This window comes from Panicum hallii, chromosome 2 (assembly GCF_002211085.1).
Source record: "Panicum hallii strain FIL2 chromosome 2, PHallii_v3.1, whole genome shotgun sequence".
Taxonomy (NCBI): Eukaryota; Viridiplantae; Streptophyta; class Magnoliopsida; order Poales; family Poaceae; genus Panicum; species Panicum hallii.
In genome coordinates, this window is record NC_038043.1 from 6290761 (window position 1) to 6306959 (window position 16199).

Consider the following 16199-nt stretch of genomic DNA (forward strand, 5'->3'; position numbering starts at 1 on the left):
AGGAACGTTCTGTTTTTTCCAGGAGCGGATCAAAATGTAACCCGCTTCTATAAATGGAGCGTGGTTACTGTAGCATCCGATCCGTCCCTAGAAAAATATTTTTAGAGGCGGGTGACGCCATCACCCGACCCTGCAAATAGTGACATTTCTAAGGGCAGGTGATAGCGTTATCCGTCCCTAAAAATGGTTCCACACAAAAAAATTATAACTTTTTCATATGATCTCGGATGAAGTCAAACTTTATATCAAAATTGTAGAGAATGATAAGATCTAAAACTTTGTAGTTGCTAACTTTTCATTTAAGGTTATTTAGTGGTCCAAAAAATTATTATGAACCTACATATGGCTATGACTGTATAGTATCTCATACAACTCAAGTCATACTTGGAGGTTTCAACAATCTTAATCTTTATATACACTAAAATATACTTGTCATATTTTTCTTTGTATCTATAGTTCACAATAACCATAGTGTAGAAGTTTTACTTTTTTTGATTTGTTTTGCTATATAGAAAGATTTAAATGAATTTTTGAATAAAATTGAAAAATATTTTTAGGAGCGAGTGGTAGCATCACCCGCCCCATTTCTAGGTCACCCTCCCCTGCAAATCAATTTCAGAGTTAATATAAAAAAATAACATACCTCATAGAGTCATAATTGACTGTGCAGTGCGGTGGAGAGAAAGGTACGCGTAAGGCTTAAGGTATGCGGTTTGAACCCCGGGTAATGCAAGTGTGCATATTTCATCAAAAAAATTATAACTTGATAGTAAAGAGCTTGTGGTGGTGCTGGTTGGCTGCAATATTTTTTATTTTTATTTTGCTGTTTTCAATTTTTTTGATTTTTTTATTTTCTGGAAATCGATTTTCACGGGCGGATACGTTACCCGCCCCTAAAAATCGTATTTTTAGCTACGAGAAGTAGAGGCAGGTACCGCACCTATCCCTAAAAATATATTTTTACCCACCCCTAAAAACCATTTTTTAGTAGTGATCTACTGTCCTGAAGCTTCACCTATGCCACTTTGAGAATTTGGTCTTAGCTGCTACTTCAAATATTGGACTCTGTAGTCTAGAAAGAACTTTCAGGAAATAAAAGTGGCACGGGTAGATAATTGGCTGGTGTTCAGAATAACACATGGATCATGAGACAATAACACAAAAAAATTTCCAACATACAACTCTGATTGAATAACACGTTGATTCACAGGAATAACAAATAGAATGGGCCCATTCACTCAGATGGTAGGGTATACTTATTTCTCACTTCAGTGCATCTATTAACAAGCACCGGTTTGGATATAGGCTCTGGATCCAAAACCTCACGATTTAGGTAATAGTTTGACAGAATCTTGAACATTCCTAAAATTCTGAAAAAACTAACCTTACTGAATAAAATTACATCTATTAGGTACCAGCAGCTATTAAAGAAACTAAGAAAGGAATATCAAGCAATAGCTAAGAATCAGCAGGGACTGAAAAATGCTGAATAAGTTTGTAATGATATAAAGCTTACACATATTCGTAAGAATTCAGACAAAGGAGCAGATGCCTAACCTACTTATTGTAGTACTGCAAATAATTAAAAGAAATACATAGAAACAAATACCAATTTTTATGAAGACAGATGAATCCCCATTAGTCATCTCAGAGCAAAAACCAGTGCACTTTGAAACAAAGATACATATTTGAAAACTACAGGGATCTAACAACACCGACAATAATCTATTTTTTACCATATAATAAAACATTTTAGTGGCAAGCTTAGCCATTTCAATTAAATGGAAAAAACATGGTACTAATTCAGAGCTCTGCTGTCTGATAGCATGCTACCATTATCACCATGTTGCCATCAGCTGACATTGAATTAAGTTCAAATGTGAATACAGTGAACTAAATTCCTCGAAGAACATACGTATATTAATCCTTACCATTGTCGTATGAACTCCACTAATACACGGCATTCCAATCTCTACTACTAAAAATACCTTAAGCGGGACGTTTCCTTCCGTGGTGTGTCACCACGGTACGATCGCCCGCTTAAGCGTCTTTGTTCAGCCGCTAATCTACCTGATTCGTTAGATCCGTTTCGTCCAGCCGCAAAACTCCGTGGGTCGTCCGATCTGTCCGTCGTCGCCACCACGGAAAGCGCTCGCGCTGCCTTCCTCCGTCGTCCTCCACCTCGCCCTCCCCCGACGTCCTCCACCTCGCCCGCCCCCGACACCCTCCTCCTCCACCGGCGGCGCCCCCCCTCCTCTCCGACTCCTCCTCCGCCGCGATGCCGGGGCGCTCCCCCTCCTCTCTGACTCCTCCTCCGCGCAGATCCTCCGCCGCCACCAACCACGCCCCCTCCTCCACTGCGCCGCCAGGGCGCAAGGCGCTGGCGGATCGAGCTGGCGGAGTCCATCCGCGTCGACCGCCGCCACCAACCGCGCCCCCCTCCTCCGCGCAGATCCTCTGCTGCCACCAACCGCCGGCCTCCCCTCCCCTCGCCCTCCACCTCGCCCTCCCCTCTGGTGAATTACGCAGCTCATCTCCTCATCATGTAAGCTAACTAACCTTTTGAATTTGTGTTTGATCAGTGCGATGCTGGCCAAGACAGACGGGAGCGGCGAGGCACACATCGTTCTATGTCGCGTGCTGATGGGCCTGCCGGAGGTTGTCCAGGCAGGGTCCTCGCAGTCCTGCCCCAGCGGCGACACGCCTACGACAGGGCCGTCGACCGGCTGCCGCCGCCGGCTGCTCCCATGAGTCCCTACTCCATCCACCCATCCTGTCGATTACTATGTCATCATAGATTCTCATATGTTAGCTTTTCTTTTTCTTTGGTTACACGAGCGGCTGGGGCTTGGCAAGAGTCGCGAGATTCATCTTCGCGATAGAATTTTGTTCCTCGCCATTGTCCCGTTCTTCATCCTCAACCTTGCTGCTACTAATCAGTCCATGATGCGTGTGGTGGGCTGGTGCCCGAGGGCTCACAACGTGTTTGATGATTTGTTTCTTAGGTGCTGTGACCTGCCTTAGGAGCGATGCCTGTGAGAGTGGAAATAAAAACATTCTGCTCCAAATTGTGGCTCATTAGTTTAAGAAAAAAAATTATGCCTTTTCTTGGCAGGAGTTTGATTCTTCTGTGTTCTGTCCCGATATCAGTAGCTTGCATAATGAATCCAAGTCAGGGGAGAATTGTAAAGTAGAGCATGCTAAGGTCTTCAATTTGATTGCCTTTTGTTTTGCAAGAGCAAAGTCAGACATTCTATTCATATCGTTTGTCACTGTTTGTCAAGTTATGCATCTGTATCGTACATGGTTCACATGTGGATGCTAAGTGCATTTCTAATTGGGGATATTGGTAATGTTGTCGTGCTTTTCTGTTGCTTGAGTATGCACGAGTCCAGCTTTGCCTTTCTGGTTCTGAATCTGATTGTCTCCCTTGAAACAGCTCCACAATGAAGATAGCATGGGGGTACGAATGTCAAGATGAAAAGAGGTGGTAATGTCAACTAAACCAGACCTACCATTTGGAGTTGAGAGTGACACTGATGAGGCTGAAAAGGAGGAAGAAGCAGTGCCAAACACAAACTGTCCTGGAACAAAGCCTCTTGAGACTGCTGAGTCGCTCCAGCCTCAAGGACATAAGCTAGCCGAGGTATCTTATTTTTCTGTTAGATCAATCCCCTACAGATTTATTTGATTGTCGTAGATGAAAGGCTGACATGTTTTCTGTGGGTTACATGCTGGTCCTATCTCACATGCCTTTGGAGCTCAACCTTTTTTTTATTGTTTTCATGGCCAAACAATTAAACTGTCTCAGGAACGCACATGGCAGCTGCTGATATCTCCAGCTTTGACAGGCCATATATTTTGGTATTTGCCCCTAGGACTCCATGATGCGACTTTAATGGGAGTTTCCTGGCACCAATACGCGACTTTGCTAGTGCTAATCCTTTATACTTGTCATGACAAAGGTGCTTGTTTTATGCACTCATTTTTTTTCATTGGGTACCCTTTCTGTTGCCAGTCACTCAACCAAAGCTACTTATTTTTCTTTTGTAGGTTGATCTCCTTTCTAGAGACATTGATTTGAACTGTGTAGGTGACTGGGTTGTCGAGTCAGCTGTCAAGAAGAAGCTCAAGTAGGAGTCTTCTCCATGCTGTTCCTCCTCCAACAGTACTTTCATCAAATGCTTTTGCCCATTTAAAATCACATGTATTACTTGGTATTTGCAGCATCCTTAGTGTTCATTTGACAAGCTCAAGTCATTGGTCCGCATCATAGGGTTGTATCAGAGATTCAGCGGGAAAAGAAGGTCAGCATGACTGCTTTTTTCTGGTTATTGCAGTTACATTACCCATTTCTAGGACATACTCCAATTACCATGCTCAATTATAATGAATTTACTTTCTTTGCTTGCTTAATTACCATGCTGTCTCCACAAAACTTAATTGACTAGGGTAGAGCTGGTCCTGGTACTTGTTTGCTTGAATCTGCTACTCTCCCAGTTTTTAGAATTGTTCTATCACTTGTTTAACATAGATTTTTGAGTATTCTGAACAAATGAATGCATTGCTTATACTATGCTAAATATGAATATATATACCAACAATGTTACTCTTTATTTACACATTTGATATTTTTATTGGTTTTTATTTCATTCAGACTTCATAGTATTGTAGTCTTTCTCTTTGACCATGCTCCTTTATGCTGGAAAGTCACAGCTTGTCAGATTCTAACTTGGGATCTTTAAAGTATGATTTAATGGTAAATACCTGTCTTTGTCATTTGTGAAATCTAAATTTTTATTGGATGTCAGCACAAAATCAAGTCTGTAGAATGCCATTATATTAGATGTTAGCACAAAATATATGTTTTTCTCCCTTCTCACTTTCATTCTCTGCATGCAGACTTATGCTTTTTTAAAAAAAAAATGTTTGTCAATGGATGCTGAAAATTCTCATTAATTTGAGATCTGAATTTGAGCAATAAAGTATGTTGAGAAAGTGTGCAAACTCATTTCGGTTAACATTGTGTTGCCATTCGAAATTGTGATGGCACCAAAGGTTAATAAAAGGAAGACATAAATAGTTTATTGGTCATTCATTATGAAGGTCAACCAATTTCAACTTGAACGGACAAATAGATCAAATATATCTAATTCCGATCCACGTTCTTAATTAGAATCGTAGATTTTGTGCTTTCTGGAAATGTATATGAGGCTGTTAGTTATAGAGATTAGAGGTTGCAAGCTTATTTGCTTTGTGTCCGAAGGATATCAAGAGGGAGGAGCACTGAATAATGGTGCGATGTTTTAACCGTATAGAGATCATTGCCAACTCCACCGTTTGCATGATGATGCAGCTGAGATTATTACTTGAACCAGCAATGATTATTGTGTTGTTTTGTAGGTGTCCAGAGTGGGAAAATGAAATGTAAATGATTACTGCATATATACATCCTGTTTTATCAGTTAAGAAAAAATAATAATAATCAGTACAAAAGAATTTCTATGCAATAGGAACACCGTTCTGTCAAATTTCCCTCCCTTCCATTGCCTTAGTGATGTTCTGTGTATTGCACTCTAAATTTTGCCGTCCGTAGCAATATGAGGGCACAGTATGGCCATTTTTCAACCCCGCTATGTTCTATAAGCTTGCAATGCTACTGCTTTCATGGCATGGAGTTTCTGTCTTCGACTTCAACATCGCACACCCAGTCAACATTATGAAAACAACAGAAATTTGGATGAAAAAAAATTATCTCGTGCACTCCCTGCATTCGATCATGCAGCAGTGAATTTAATGGAAAAATATGTGTATTGCATATCTATAACTGCTTTCGGCCAATGTAAAATATTAAAATATTATCTTAACCGCATCGTAGACCAAGATATGAAATATAGTCGGTAGGTTGGATACTATGGTGCATATAGGTTGGTTCATTTAATAATAAAACTATATTCTTGAATTAACTATTTTCTTGTTGATGCTCATGTATTACATTGATAATATTTTGCTATCCGTAGCAATGCACATGCACGAAGGGGAAGCAGAAGCAGCTGCTAGCAGGATAGAAAATATGCACTCAGATATCTGCTATTGCACTGCATTCCAAATATTCAGCAGCCATTGCAAACACTCAGGACAAGTGCATCTCTAACCAAAATGTACTTTCTGACAGATTCGTATTAAGGAGCCATTGCATTTTTTTTCATCCAAGGCGATCAATCTGTACTAATTAATAAAGGAAACAGCCAAATTGAGAAGTATAAATTTCAACTATTCTCTCAAATTTTCACTCATTTTCTCCTAAAGATAGGCTTCTCAATTTGAAGCCCAGGGAGCTCAAATTTTCTTCGCTCTTAACTACATTCCTTTTACAAACAAAGATTATGCAATTCAAGATATGAATATAATTAACATTCAATTGAGCCACTGGGACGTGTTGAGACAAGAGGGAAGTAACATTAACATTCTCAGCGATTGCAGACGATGTAGCCCCATTCAAGCATCCTCTGAACAAGAATGGCAGGGATCCACTAAGTGCAACACAAGCGCCGGATGAGCAGCCTCCCGCAACAGCTACGGAAGATATAGCACAAGATGAACTTGTGATTAAAACATTTTGAAAAGCAAGTGATAATACCTAAAACCAGTTTATAGCATCCAGTTTATAACGGGCGAGCATGGAGTAGAAATGCTGATTCATCAGTTTATAGCATCTTTATTGAAAGAAGCGCGATGGCAATAGAGCAGAACCTGAGGATTAGCTGTTTGGCTGGTGATCTTCTCTTCTCCTCAACCACCGCCGTCTCCACCGTGCAGAGCCTGTCAAAGGCTTAGTGTCTTCTCTGCAAATTCATGCAAAATATGTCTTTTCAGGTTCCAAGACCATATTGCAAGGCTCATTGACCTTGAGAGAGACATAAATAGATCAGATTATATTATATTATATTATATTAGCAAGGTACAGTAAAAGAATCCAAAGCTAACTGAATGCAAATGTAAAAAAAAATCAGGATTGTGTAAACAGCCTGAAAAAAGATATCTAGGCGTTTAAGTGGGTTTTGGTGTTTAGATGACAAAATGCATATACCTTTTAATCTCGTTATCTAGCATGTGTGCAGGTGGTAAAATTGAACAAGCAAAAAATATGATGAAGTATGACCCTGGTGGTTAAAATTTACTCGAAGAGTAGACTTTTATTTTATCTTTGAGTATAGGAATCCCGTACTATCAAGAGTAACTTTGATCTGCAGATTTTGACTTAAAACTAGTACTCAAGAGAACCCATACAAATTCTTATGAGCCATACAAACCACTTCAAAATAATATTTTGAGAGTGTCTCTGTCAAAATCGGAGTCTCCGGGTCTCTGTCCGGAATGTCCGGGAATAATAACCGGAGTATCTGGACATATACCTAGAGTATCCGGGTACTCTTTCGCCAATGACTAGTTTTTGTGAGTGAGTGTATAAATACCCTTCGTACCCCTTCAGCCAGCAGGCTCTTGCCCATTTTTCGAACTGAACAGCCTTTCAAGAGCTTTCTCACTCCCTCTCTTCCTTTCTTGAGAGATTTCCTTGAGGGATTCAAGTGAGAGTGTTGCAAGAGAAGAAATCCGTGCTAGCGAGCTGCCATTCTATCCTTTGAGCACTTAGTCTTCGTCAAGTCAGTGGATTCAAGTTTGTTACTCTTGGAGCTTTGAGCTCCTAAACGGCTAGACATGCTCGCGAATGCTCAGCTGAAGTTGTGAGCATCACGGGAAGTTTGTAATCATCTTTCTTCTTGGAGGAACTCATAGTAAGTGACCTTGTGCTTGAGCGTTGGTCTCGCCCTTGGATGAGGAGCATAGGAGTTCTCGAGCACCATCTCTCGAACTCTTTCTCAACGGAGACGTAACTCCTTGGTAGTGAACTTCGCGAAACAAATCTCTCTCTTTGTGTACTTTTTACTTAAACTTTTATCTATTTGCTTGTGAGACTAACTTTCTAGGGTTAGAGCTTGATCTACTTATTTACAAGCTTTTAGCTTGAACGAGCTTGTGAGAAATGCTTAGAAAAAACTACTGGTACTTGCAAATTTACTCGATCTAAATTTCCTGCTCCTGTACTTTAATGTTTGTCTTTAAACTTTCATACTCGGATATTCCGGATATAATATTCAGAAACTCCGGACCTCAAGTCCGGAGTATCCGGACATATATCCGAACTTTGGGTTACTAACTGTTTGAAAAGTGTTTTAAAGTTGCAGATTAGTCTATTCAACCTCTCTTTAGACATCTTGAGGTCCTTTCACACCCTAACTTCAAGGAAAAGAAAATATATTGTAGGATCCGTAACGGAACCTACTCAACTAATGCACATCGTGAAGCGCCAACTTTCTTTTGCACCATAAGGTGAACAATGATGAAGGACTGAACTGAAATGTATTTCTATCTTTATGAAATCTTATAAGAAGAATAGGACTCACTACAGTCCCAACAAAACAGTGGTTGACGCGCGGGCAGATCCGGCGACGCGGGCGGCGCACACAAACCATGGGACCGTGGTGCGGGTCCAAATGCGCGGTGTATAGAGTGGATCGGGACATTGGAATTGGGAGCACGATGGGTATCTAATAGATCTAATCATGGCCGTTAGTGTTGGATCCAAGGGCGACGATTGCATCTTCTTTCCTCAACCCAGGATGACGTCCCCACGGTGGCTCCATATGCTACGCGGCGGCCCATGGCCGGAGCATCACCGGAAAAAGGCTAGGACGAGCTACGGTGTATGGATTTCGACGCGAAACGGCAAAACGGAAAGAGGACACGATGGGGGTCTCACTTTGGGTGTCGTGGAGGGCTGAGGGCAGCTAGCGCCGGCACGGCTTGAACTCATGGCGGTGACAGCGATGAGTAGCTAGCTACCGTTGCGCACATGATGCAATAAGACTTCCTCAGCTGCGTCCGCAAGGCCGGCTTGATGGATCGCGCCGTGCTCGTGAGTCTCCAATGGTGATCGCGGCCGCCGGAGTTATTGGTGATGGTGCGTACCTTTTGAATTGGCAAATTAATGAATGAATGGAAACAATCGCGAGATTTTAGGAGGGCAAAACAGCGAGGGATGTGGCGAGGATGCAGGAGCCTTCACATGAAAACCGCGACGGGTGGAGGGAACAATCAAATGGAAGGGCGCTCGGTTATTATTAGGCTATAAGGGCCAGTGATCCTATGGGTAAAAATGGCAAGAAAAGGTCTAGGATGCCTTATATTTGCATACAAATTTTGAACCTTTCAATACCTTATATTTCAAGACGGAGGGAGTAGAAAATAAATTAAGACCCCGCAAGAAAAGGCCACAATGAAAACCTTAAATATGTCAAACTACTATCGAGAAAACAGGACATACATGTCAAGTTTTCATTTGCATATATGAAGAAATTAGTAGAGTATACATGATAGACATGGGAAGTCCTTTGCAGCATGTATCCTGGCAAACAATAAAAAAATCGAGAAGAAAAACAACAAAATATTTGTAGTGGCATCAGGCCCACTAAGGACCGGAAAGCTCAGGGAAACATCTCACTACGGGGAAAATATTTCCACATCAAACTGTCAAATCATCTCGGAATATAGAGGCCATTGAAAGAGGTCAGACGTCCACATTGTGGTACCCCTCTTTTTCATAAAGCAGCACCCACTAAGCAAGTTTTCTACACGAGGCACAGCTCACACTTGTACTAGTTTAAGCACACGCTGCTGACGAGATCGACCACAAATCATCTGGTCTCTCCAACTCAACATGCCAGTGCGCTGAGGCGGGGGGCCACCGGCAGCAGCACGCCGGAGCCGGCGTTCACAGCAACGTGCGGTGGCATCCGCGCGGCTCCATCACAACCGCATGCTTGTTGGATTGATTTGGTGAGAACATGAGATTGCCCTCGCTTGCTGCTATCTATTGACAAATTGATGTTTTGATTATTGAACAATTGGCATACTAGATGAGAAATTTAGTGCTCAGCCGCCTCTAGCTTTGATTTATTATTGCACATGGGTTCAATTTTCCGTATTCATCAGATGTCTCAAGATGCTACTGGGTTAACTGAGTGCTCCTTGTGTTCTTGATTCATAACACAAGAGCTTTCTAACCGCAGCTTTTTACCGCGTAGGTCCAGCACTATCCAACCGCAGAATATATGTAAGAAAAGTGCGCCATCACCAAAAGAAGATCTGGTAAGATGGACATCGCCACAGGGGCAATGAACACCCTGCTCCTCAAGCTTGCGGAGCTGGTGGTGGGTGAATACAACCTGCAGAAGGGTGTCAAGGAAGAAATCAAGGAACTTGAGAAAGAGCTGACAAGCATGTGTGCAGCCCTTCGCAGGGTATCTGAGGTGCCACCTGACCAGCTTGATGAGCAGGTCAAAATCTGGGCCAGCGATGTCAGGGAGCTATCCTATGACATTGAAGATGCCGTCGACACCTTCATGTTGCAGGGAATTGGGCATGAACCTAACATGCCGTTCAGCCTCAAGGGTTTCATTGATATGGTCAACAATTTGTTCAAGAAGGCCGTGACCAACTATCAGATCCACAATGTTATCAAAGACATCATGCATCAGGTCAAGATGGTCAATGAGCGTCGTAAAAGGTACAAGGTTGATGAGGTTCCTAATAGGCCAATTGTGGAGACTATTGATCCTCGCCTAGAAGGTATGTACAGAAAGGCAACAGAGCTAGTTGGCATTGGCGGACCAAAGAATGAGCTGGCTAAGAGACTGTTGGAACAGGAGGGCTTATCGAGACAGCAATCAATTATAATTTCTATTGTTGGATCCGGAGGCTTGGGAAAAACAACTCTTGCCAATTCATTGCTGCAGGACCTTAAGGCACAATTTGATTGCCACTTTTTTGTCTCTGTATCCTTTAGTCCTGATATAAAGAAGATTTTCAAGAATATTCTTGTCCAACTTGATGAGAATAAGTATGGCCACATAGATGAATCATGGGAAATAAAATTGCTCATTGACAGAATTATAGAATTCCTCAAGAATAGAAGGTAAACTTGTATGCTATACCGACTTTTCATTGTCACAAGTAAACTCTTTTTTCCTTTTGTTTGAGTGATAAAGTATGCACTAAGGGTCCGTTCAACTTTCATGTAGTTTTCTCTAGTCTACCGTAACACTCCATCAATTCCAAATTACAGATCATTTTAGCGTTACTAGATATATAGATTTTGCTAGATTTACACTTTCTTTAGATACATAGTAAAATTTATATATCTAGAAATGTCAAAACGATTTATAATTTGGAACCGAGAGAGTACGTGCTTATATTTCTTTATAAGAAATACGCCAAAACTTGCCAAAACTATTCGAACCGAGGGAGCTCGCCCTTACGCCCCACGCCGGCAGCCACGGTGCATGCGTCCATCCCGTCTCGCCCGTGGCGGCGTCGCGGCGGCCAAGCTCTTACTAGGGCCTGGGCAGGTCGCCACGCTCCTCCTTGCATCCGCATGCATCGGCCACTCGTCCCACCTCGCCTTGCCCCACCCCGGCTGCAGTGGCGCACTCATCTTGCCTAGCACGCGGTGATCGATGGTGCTGACTGCCGAGGATGAGCTCCGCCCATCCTGTCCATCTTGGTACTGAAACCGATGGAACCTGCATGGCATGGATCTGCATGCTAGTGAGGGCAATCCCAACACCCATTGTATCTATGGCCCTATGGGTTGTGTCCAGGGGCGGAGCTACAGTCAAGCGTCGATGTCAGCTGACATCGACGACTTGACGGTAGTCTTTTATACCTATTTGTTGATTAGCTTCTGTCACGGTGCAAAATAAACCTGACCACGGCTGCCAAGTACCCATATGCTATTCAGGTAGCCCATAAATCCTGCAACCTAGGGTACCCAAGTACAATAGTAATGTGAGGTCCGAGGTTAGGTAGTTGGCATCCCCAAAGCCCCAATTCTCTAAGGCAATTTCTTTTCTTTTTTAAGATAATCATGACTTGGGCAATCGATTAGGTATTTGAATTTTTATCCTAGGATTTTATTATTCCTAGACGGGTCAATTTCTAGAGTCTGATTTTTGTTCGCAATTTTATAAGCTAAGTGTTCTGAAGTCAGAAACAAGTGCAAACAGGAGCCTTCTTAGCTTCTACGATGTATTCTTCTTTGTAGCAAATGCAAAATTTTTGATAACTCATAATAATGGACTAATGGCTATTGTATATCCCATACGTTCTCTTCTATTATGTTTAATTTTGTTCACTAATTTAATAGATAACTAAAGCACAGTAGAATGATTTTTAAAAAAACTACCACCAACCGGTGATAGCCAAGTATTATGCAGTTGCACTGACACCAGTATTTTCAAGCTTCGCCATGTCTATGTTGCCATATTATCAAGTAACACCTTTATAAACTACACTTTACAATCCATAACATCTTGGTGTGGATTCATATTAAACTCACTCTCTTCTCCACCTATCATATTTGTTCTCCATTTATCATGAAGACATCACCTCATTCCTAATGCACAACTTGATAGTATCTAGTGCATAGGTTTTCGTATTGACCCTAGGTCTTGCATGTGATCTGGTTTCTTCCTCTCTCCACTCTCTTATTTATAATAGTGCTACATACTCCCTCCGTCCTAATATATAAGGCGCAACCACTTTTTACTCAAGTCCCATCATATAAGACACGCTCTCTCTATACACACGTACATCAATGCAGTAATACTAATGTTGATAGAGAGAATTAAATACGTTCCTTGATCTTTGAACCAGAAGTGGTTACACCAAAAGGATCTCATTTTGCATGTTTGTAGCAAATTTACATTGCATATTTGAAATCCAGCATAATTTCCTTCAATTTAGGTACTAGGGATCAAACCGTCGTCTTTGGCCAAAAATAATGAGTGCTGTGGCAGCTAGGCTGACCATCATTAGAAAACAGTTGTCATATTTTATTTAAGAAAACTTCTAAAGTAAAAAAAATGTTAATTCTCTTATGAGAGGAGGGATACCTGGTTTATGGTTTGGGCTAGCTATATCTTTCACCAAAGTCAGTAGGGAAGCCCCAACCTATTTTTCAACCTATTTTTTACTTTTTTTATTCTAGACTTGTTTAATTCACTCTCATGGTGAGTCAAACCTAGACCTGCTGGATGCTACTCAGTGCTCTAACCACTAGGGCTAGATGCCCTTTCGCTTTGAGCTAGCTATATTTACTATGTTTCCTGGATTAACAAATAAACATGTACTTTCTCCTATTCATATTTTGCAGTAAATATTAAATCTTCCACCCTTCTGAGTCTGAGGATTTATTCTTGCATCTTGCAGTCCCCTTGCTATTTATTCCATTGCAAGTTTTTCAATACTTTACGTGTAAGATCCCTTTTGTCGATGTTTTTCAGTTTAGGCTTTCACATAATTACAACTTGGTTTACTAACATGCATGTGCATGCTGTTACTTTACCAGGTGCTTGTGCGTGATTGATGACTTATGGAAAGAATTGCCGTGGGATGCTATCAAACTTGCTTTGCAGGATGGTAATCGTGGAAGCAAGATAATCATAACCACTCGCAATAAGGCTATCGCAGAACATGTTGGTGGTGCTATTTATGAACTAAAACCTCTTTCTAGTGATGACTCCAGGGAGTTGTTCTACAAGCGAATATTTGTGTCTGTAGATGATTGCCCTGCTGATTTCAGCAATGTCACCGAAAAGATCTTAAAGAAATGTGGTGGTGTACCATTAGCCATTATTACCACAGCAAGCTTACTAGCTACTAAACCGAGGTGTTCAGTGGATTGGGAGAAGGTGAATAATTTTATTGGTTCGGGATCTGAAAATAGCCCCCATGTGGACAAGATGAACACGATATTAAGGCTCAGTTACAATGATCTGCCTTTCCATTTGAAGATTTGCTTGTTGTCTATGAGCAAGTATCCCGAGGACCAGGTGATTGGAAAAGATGTTTTGGTATGGAGCTGGATAGCAGAGGGTTTCATTACACCTGCAGGGTCAAGCTTGCAGGAGACAGCGGAGGGTTACTTCAATGAGCTTATTAATAGAAGCTTGATACAGCCTGTGCACCGCAAGGATCCCTTTTACGTGTTTGGAGAGATGGAGGTGTATGCTTGCCAATTACATGACATGGTGCTTGAGCTTATTATCAAGTTGTCAGCTGAAGAAGGCTTTATTACCACTTTGTTGTCACATGGTGAAGAAGCAGGTGCGTCTTCATTGCATCAGAGGGAGATCATCCGGCGGCTGTCCCTCCACAATAGCAGTAACACCAATGCCTCGATAAATGAAAGAAAACTTCTATCCAAAGTGAGGTCACTTTATGTCTTCGGCCATGCAGATTTGGTGATGCCGTCCCTGTCAGGATTTCGTGCTCTTCGTGTACTGCAGCTAGAGGGCTGTTCTGATCTAGATAACAATCATCTGCAGGATCTCAACAAGTTGTGCCTCCTGAAGTTTCTGCGGCTACAGGGTTTGAAAGTCACTGAGCTCCCCGAGAGTATTGGCAAGCTGGAGTCTCTAGAAACATTGGACATAAGAGGTTTCATAAAAAAACCACGGGACATAAGAGGAAACTGGGGAGTGATAATGTTACCACTGTCTTTTGGTAAACTAGGAAAACTGGTCCGGCTACATGCTGAAAGCGTGGAACTGCCAGATGGTGTGGCTCTGGAGAATATGAAATCTCTACGAGAGCTAGTAGACATTCGCCCTACCTTACACGCCATGGCTGAGATTGGTAAACTGAGAGAGCTAAAGGTCCTCGAACTTTTCATCAAGGAAGAACCTGAGAGCAGCAGTACTGGCAACTCGAACGAATTGGTTCGCACGTGCCTCCAAAAGTGCCCCAGTTCATTACAAGTATTGGTGCTAAGAACTTCAATAAGTTATTCACTGGATTTCATGGCACAGATTCCTCCTGGTCTCCAGACCTACAAAAGCGACGGTTACTTTATGGCATTCCCAAGGTGGATTGATCCGACGCTCTCCTATCTCACCATATTGTCCATCGTGCTGTGGTGTGTGCGTGTACAGCCTGAGCACCTTGACAAGCTTGCTGGGCTGCCATCTCTTCGCTTTCTCAGGATACATGCACTGTTACCACCGGATGAGCAGGAAAAGCTCGTTATTCACAGCAGTCCATCTTCGTTCCCGTGTCTAACAGATCTTCGGATTTCCTGCCCCTTGATGTTCCTTAAGTTTCAACCTGGGGCTATGCGAAAGCTTCACCGGCTTTGTCTGAGCTTTCACGCTGGAGTGACCAATGATCATTTTTTAACTAACACCTTCGATTATGGATTCGAGAACCTCCCTTCTCTCCAACATGTCGTCGTTGAGTTAGTGGGGGACGAGCACCCCGAAGCGGATGATGCTATTAGGACGACAATTAATGATCATCCCAACCATCCTTCGCTCGATTTTTCCTATGCATAAGAATCGAAGGTAAGAGCTGACTGCTCGGCATCTAAGATAATTCAAATTTATATGCCCTGTCTGTTATATCCGTGCGGTATTACATTTGTGATTCAAACTGTTGTTTTATCACTTATTTTTTGCGGTAAGAAAACATGTTGTCAAGCCAACTGCAAAAACTTTTCTTTGCGTTACCGTTGTTTAACATAGTGGAGGTATGAAACTATTACTACATTGTTAATGCTCCATTCTAATTCTTGTTGTTTCTTTTGTAGGATGGAAGCAGCTTATGGGATTTGTCGCTCGTCATGTGCTTGTTATGGGGTTAGAGGCCAAGGGCCTGTTCGTTTCCCACCCTCTAAACTTTAGACCCATCACATCAAAGAGAATCTTACTATTTAGAAGTATTAAATAAAATCTGTTTATAAAGTTTTTTGCACAGCTGTGTGCTAATTCGCGAGACAAATTTAATGAGCCTAATTAATCCATAATTTGCCACAGTGATGCTACAGTAATTATTCGCTAATCATGGACTAATATACCTCGTTAGATTCGTCTCGCGAATTAGCACTAGCGTTCTGCAATTAGTTTTATAATTAGATTTTATTTAATACTTCTAAATGATAAAATTCTCTTTGATGTGACCCCTCTAAACTTTAGATACCCGGAAACGAACACACCCTAAGTGTGCTACATTTTCCATGAAATCAATTGATCCATTCATGTCAAACTCAAACACTTTTATGACTATTCATTACGTGTTCCCAA

At 41.8% G+C, this 16199-nt stretch overlaps 1 protein-coding gene across 8 annotated transcripts; it reads left to right on the top strand.

Annotated features, from left to right (window-relative positions):
• The first annotated feature begins 2100 nt into the window (after nt 1–2100).
• LOC112880400 (putative disease resistance RPP13-like protein 3) lies at nt 2101–15886 on the top strand. Of its 8 annotated transcripts, none has more exons than XM_025944996.1 (8): nt 2101–2751; nt 3440–3646; nt 3812–3965; nt 4054–4133; nt 4228–4307; nt 10146–11035; nt 13469–15461; nt 15707–15886. In XM_025944996.1, exons 6-7 carry the CDS (start codon nt 10215–10217, stop codon nt 15450–15452), a joined length of 2805 nt encoding a protein of 934 aa, XP_025800781.1. In that variant the 5' UTR covers nt 2101–2751; nt 3440–3646; nt 3812–3965; nt 4054–4133; nt 4228–4307; nt 10146–10214; the 3' UTR covers nt 15453–15461; nt 15707–15886. The 8 variants fall into 8 exon arrangements, 5 of the variants coding, with proteins under 5 accessions (XP_025800781.1, XP_025800780.1, XP_025800779.1 ...); XM_025944995.1 differs by having other exon boundaries at nt 2101–2516; nt 2583–3646; XM_025944994.1 differs by having other exon boundaries at nt 2101–3646; nt 3852–3965.
• The last annotated feature ends 313 nt before the right edge of the window (nt 15887–16199 follow it).

Coding starts and splice junctions, on each gene's coding strand:
- LOC112880400 (XM_025944994.1), top strand. CDS start 10,215: ATGGACATCGCCACAGGGGCAATGAACACCCTGCTCCTCAAGCTTGCG. Junction 11,036..13,468: donor GAATTCCTCAAGAATAGAAG/GTAAACTTGTAT, acceptor TTACTTTACCAG/GTGCTTGTGCGTGATTGATG.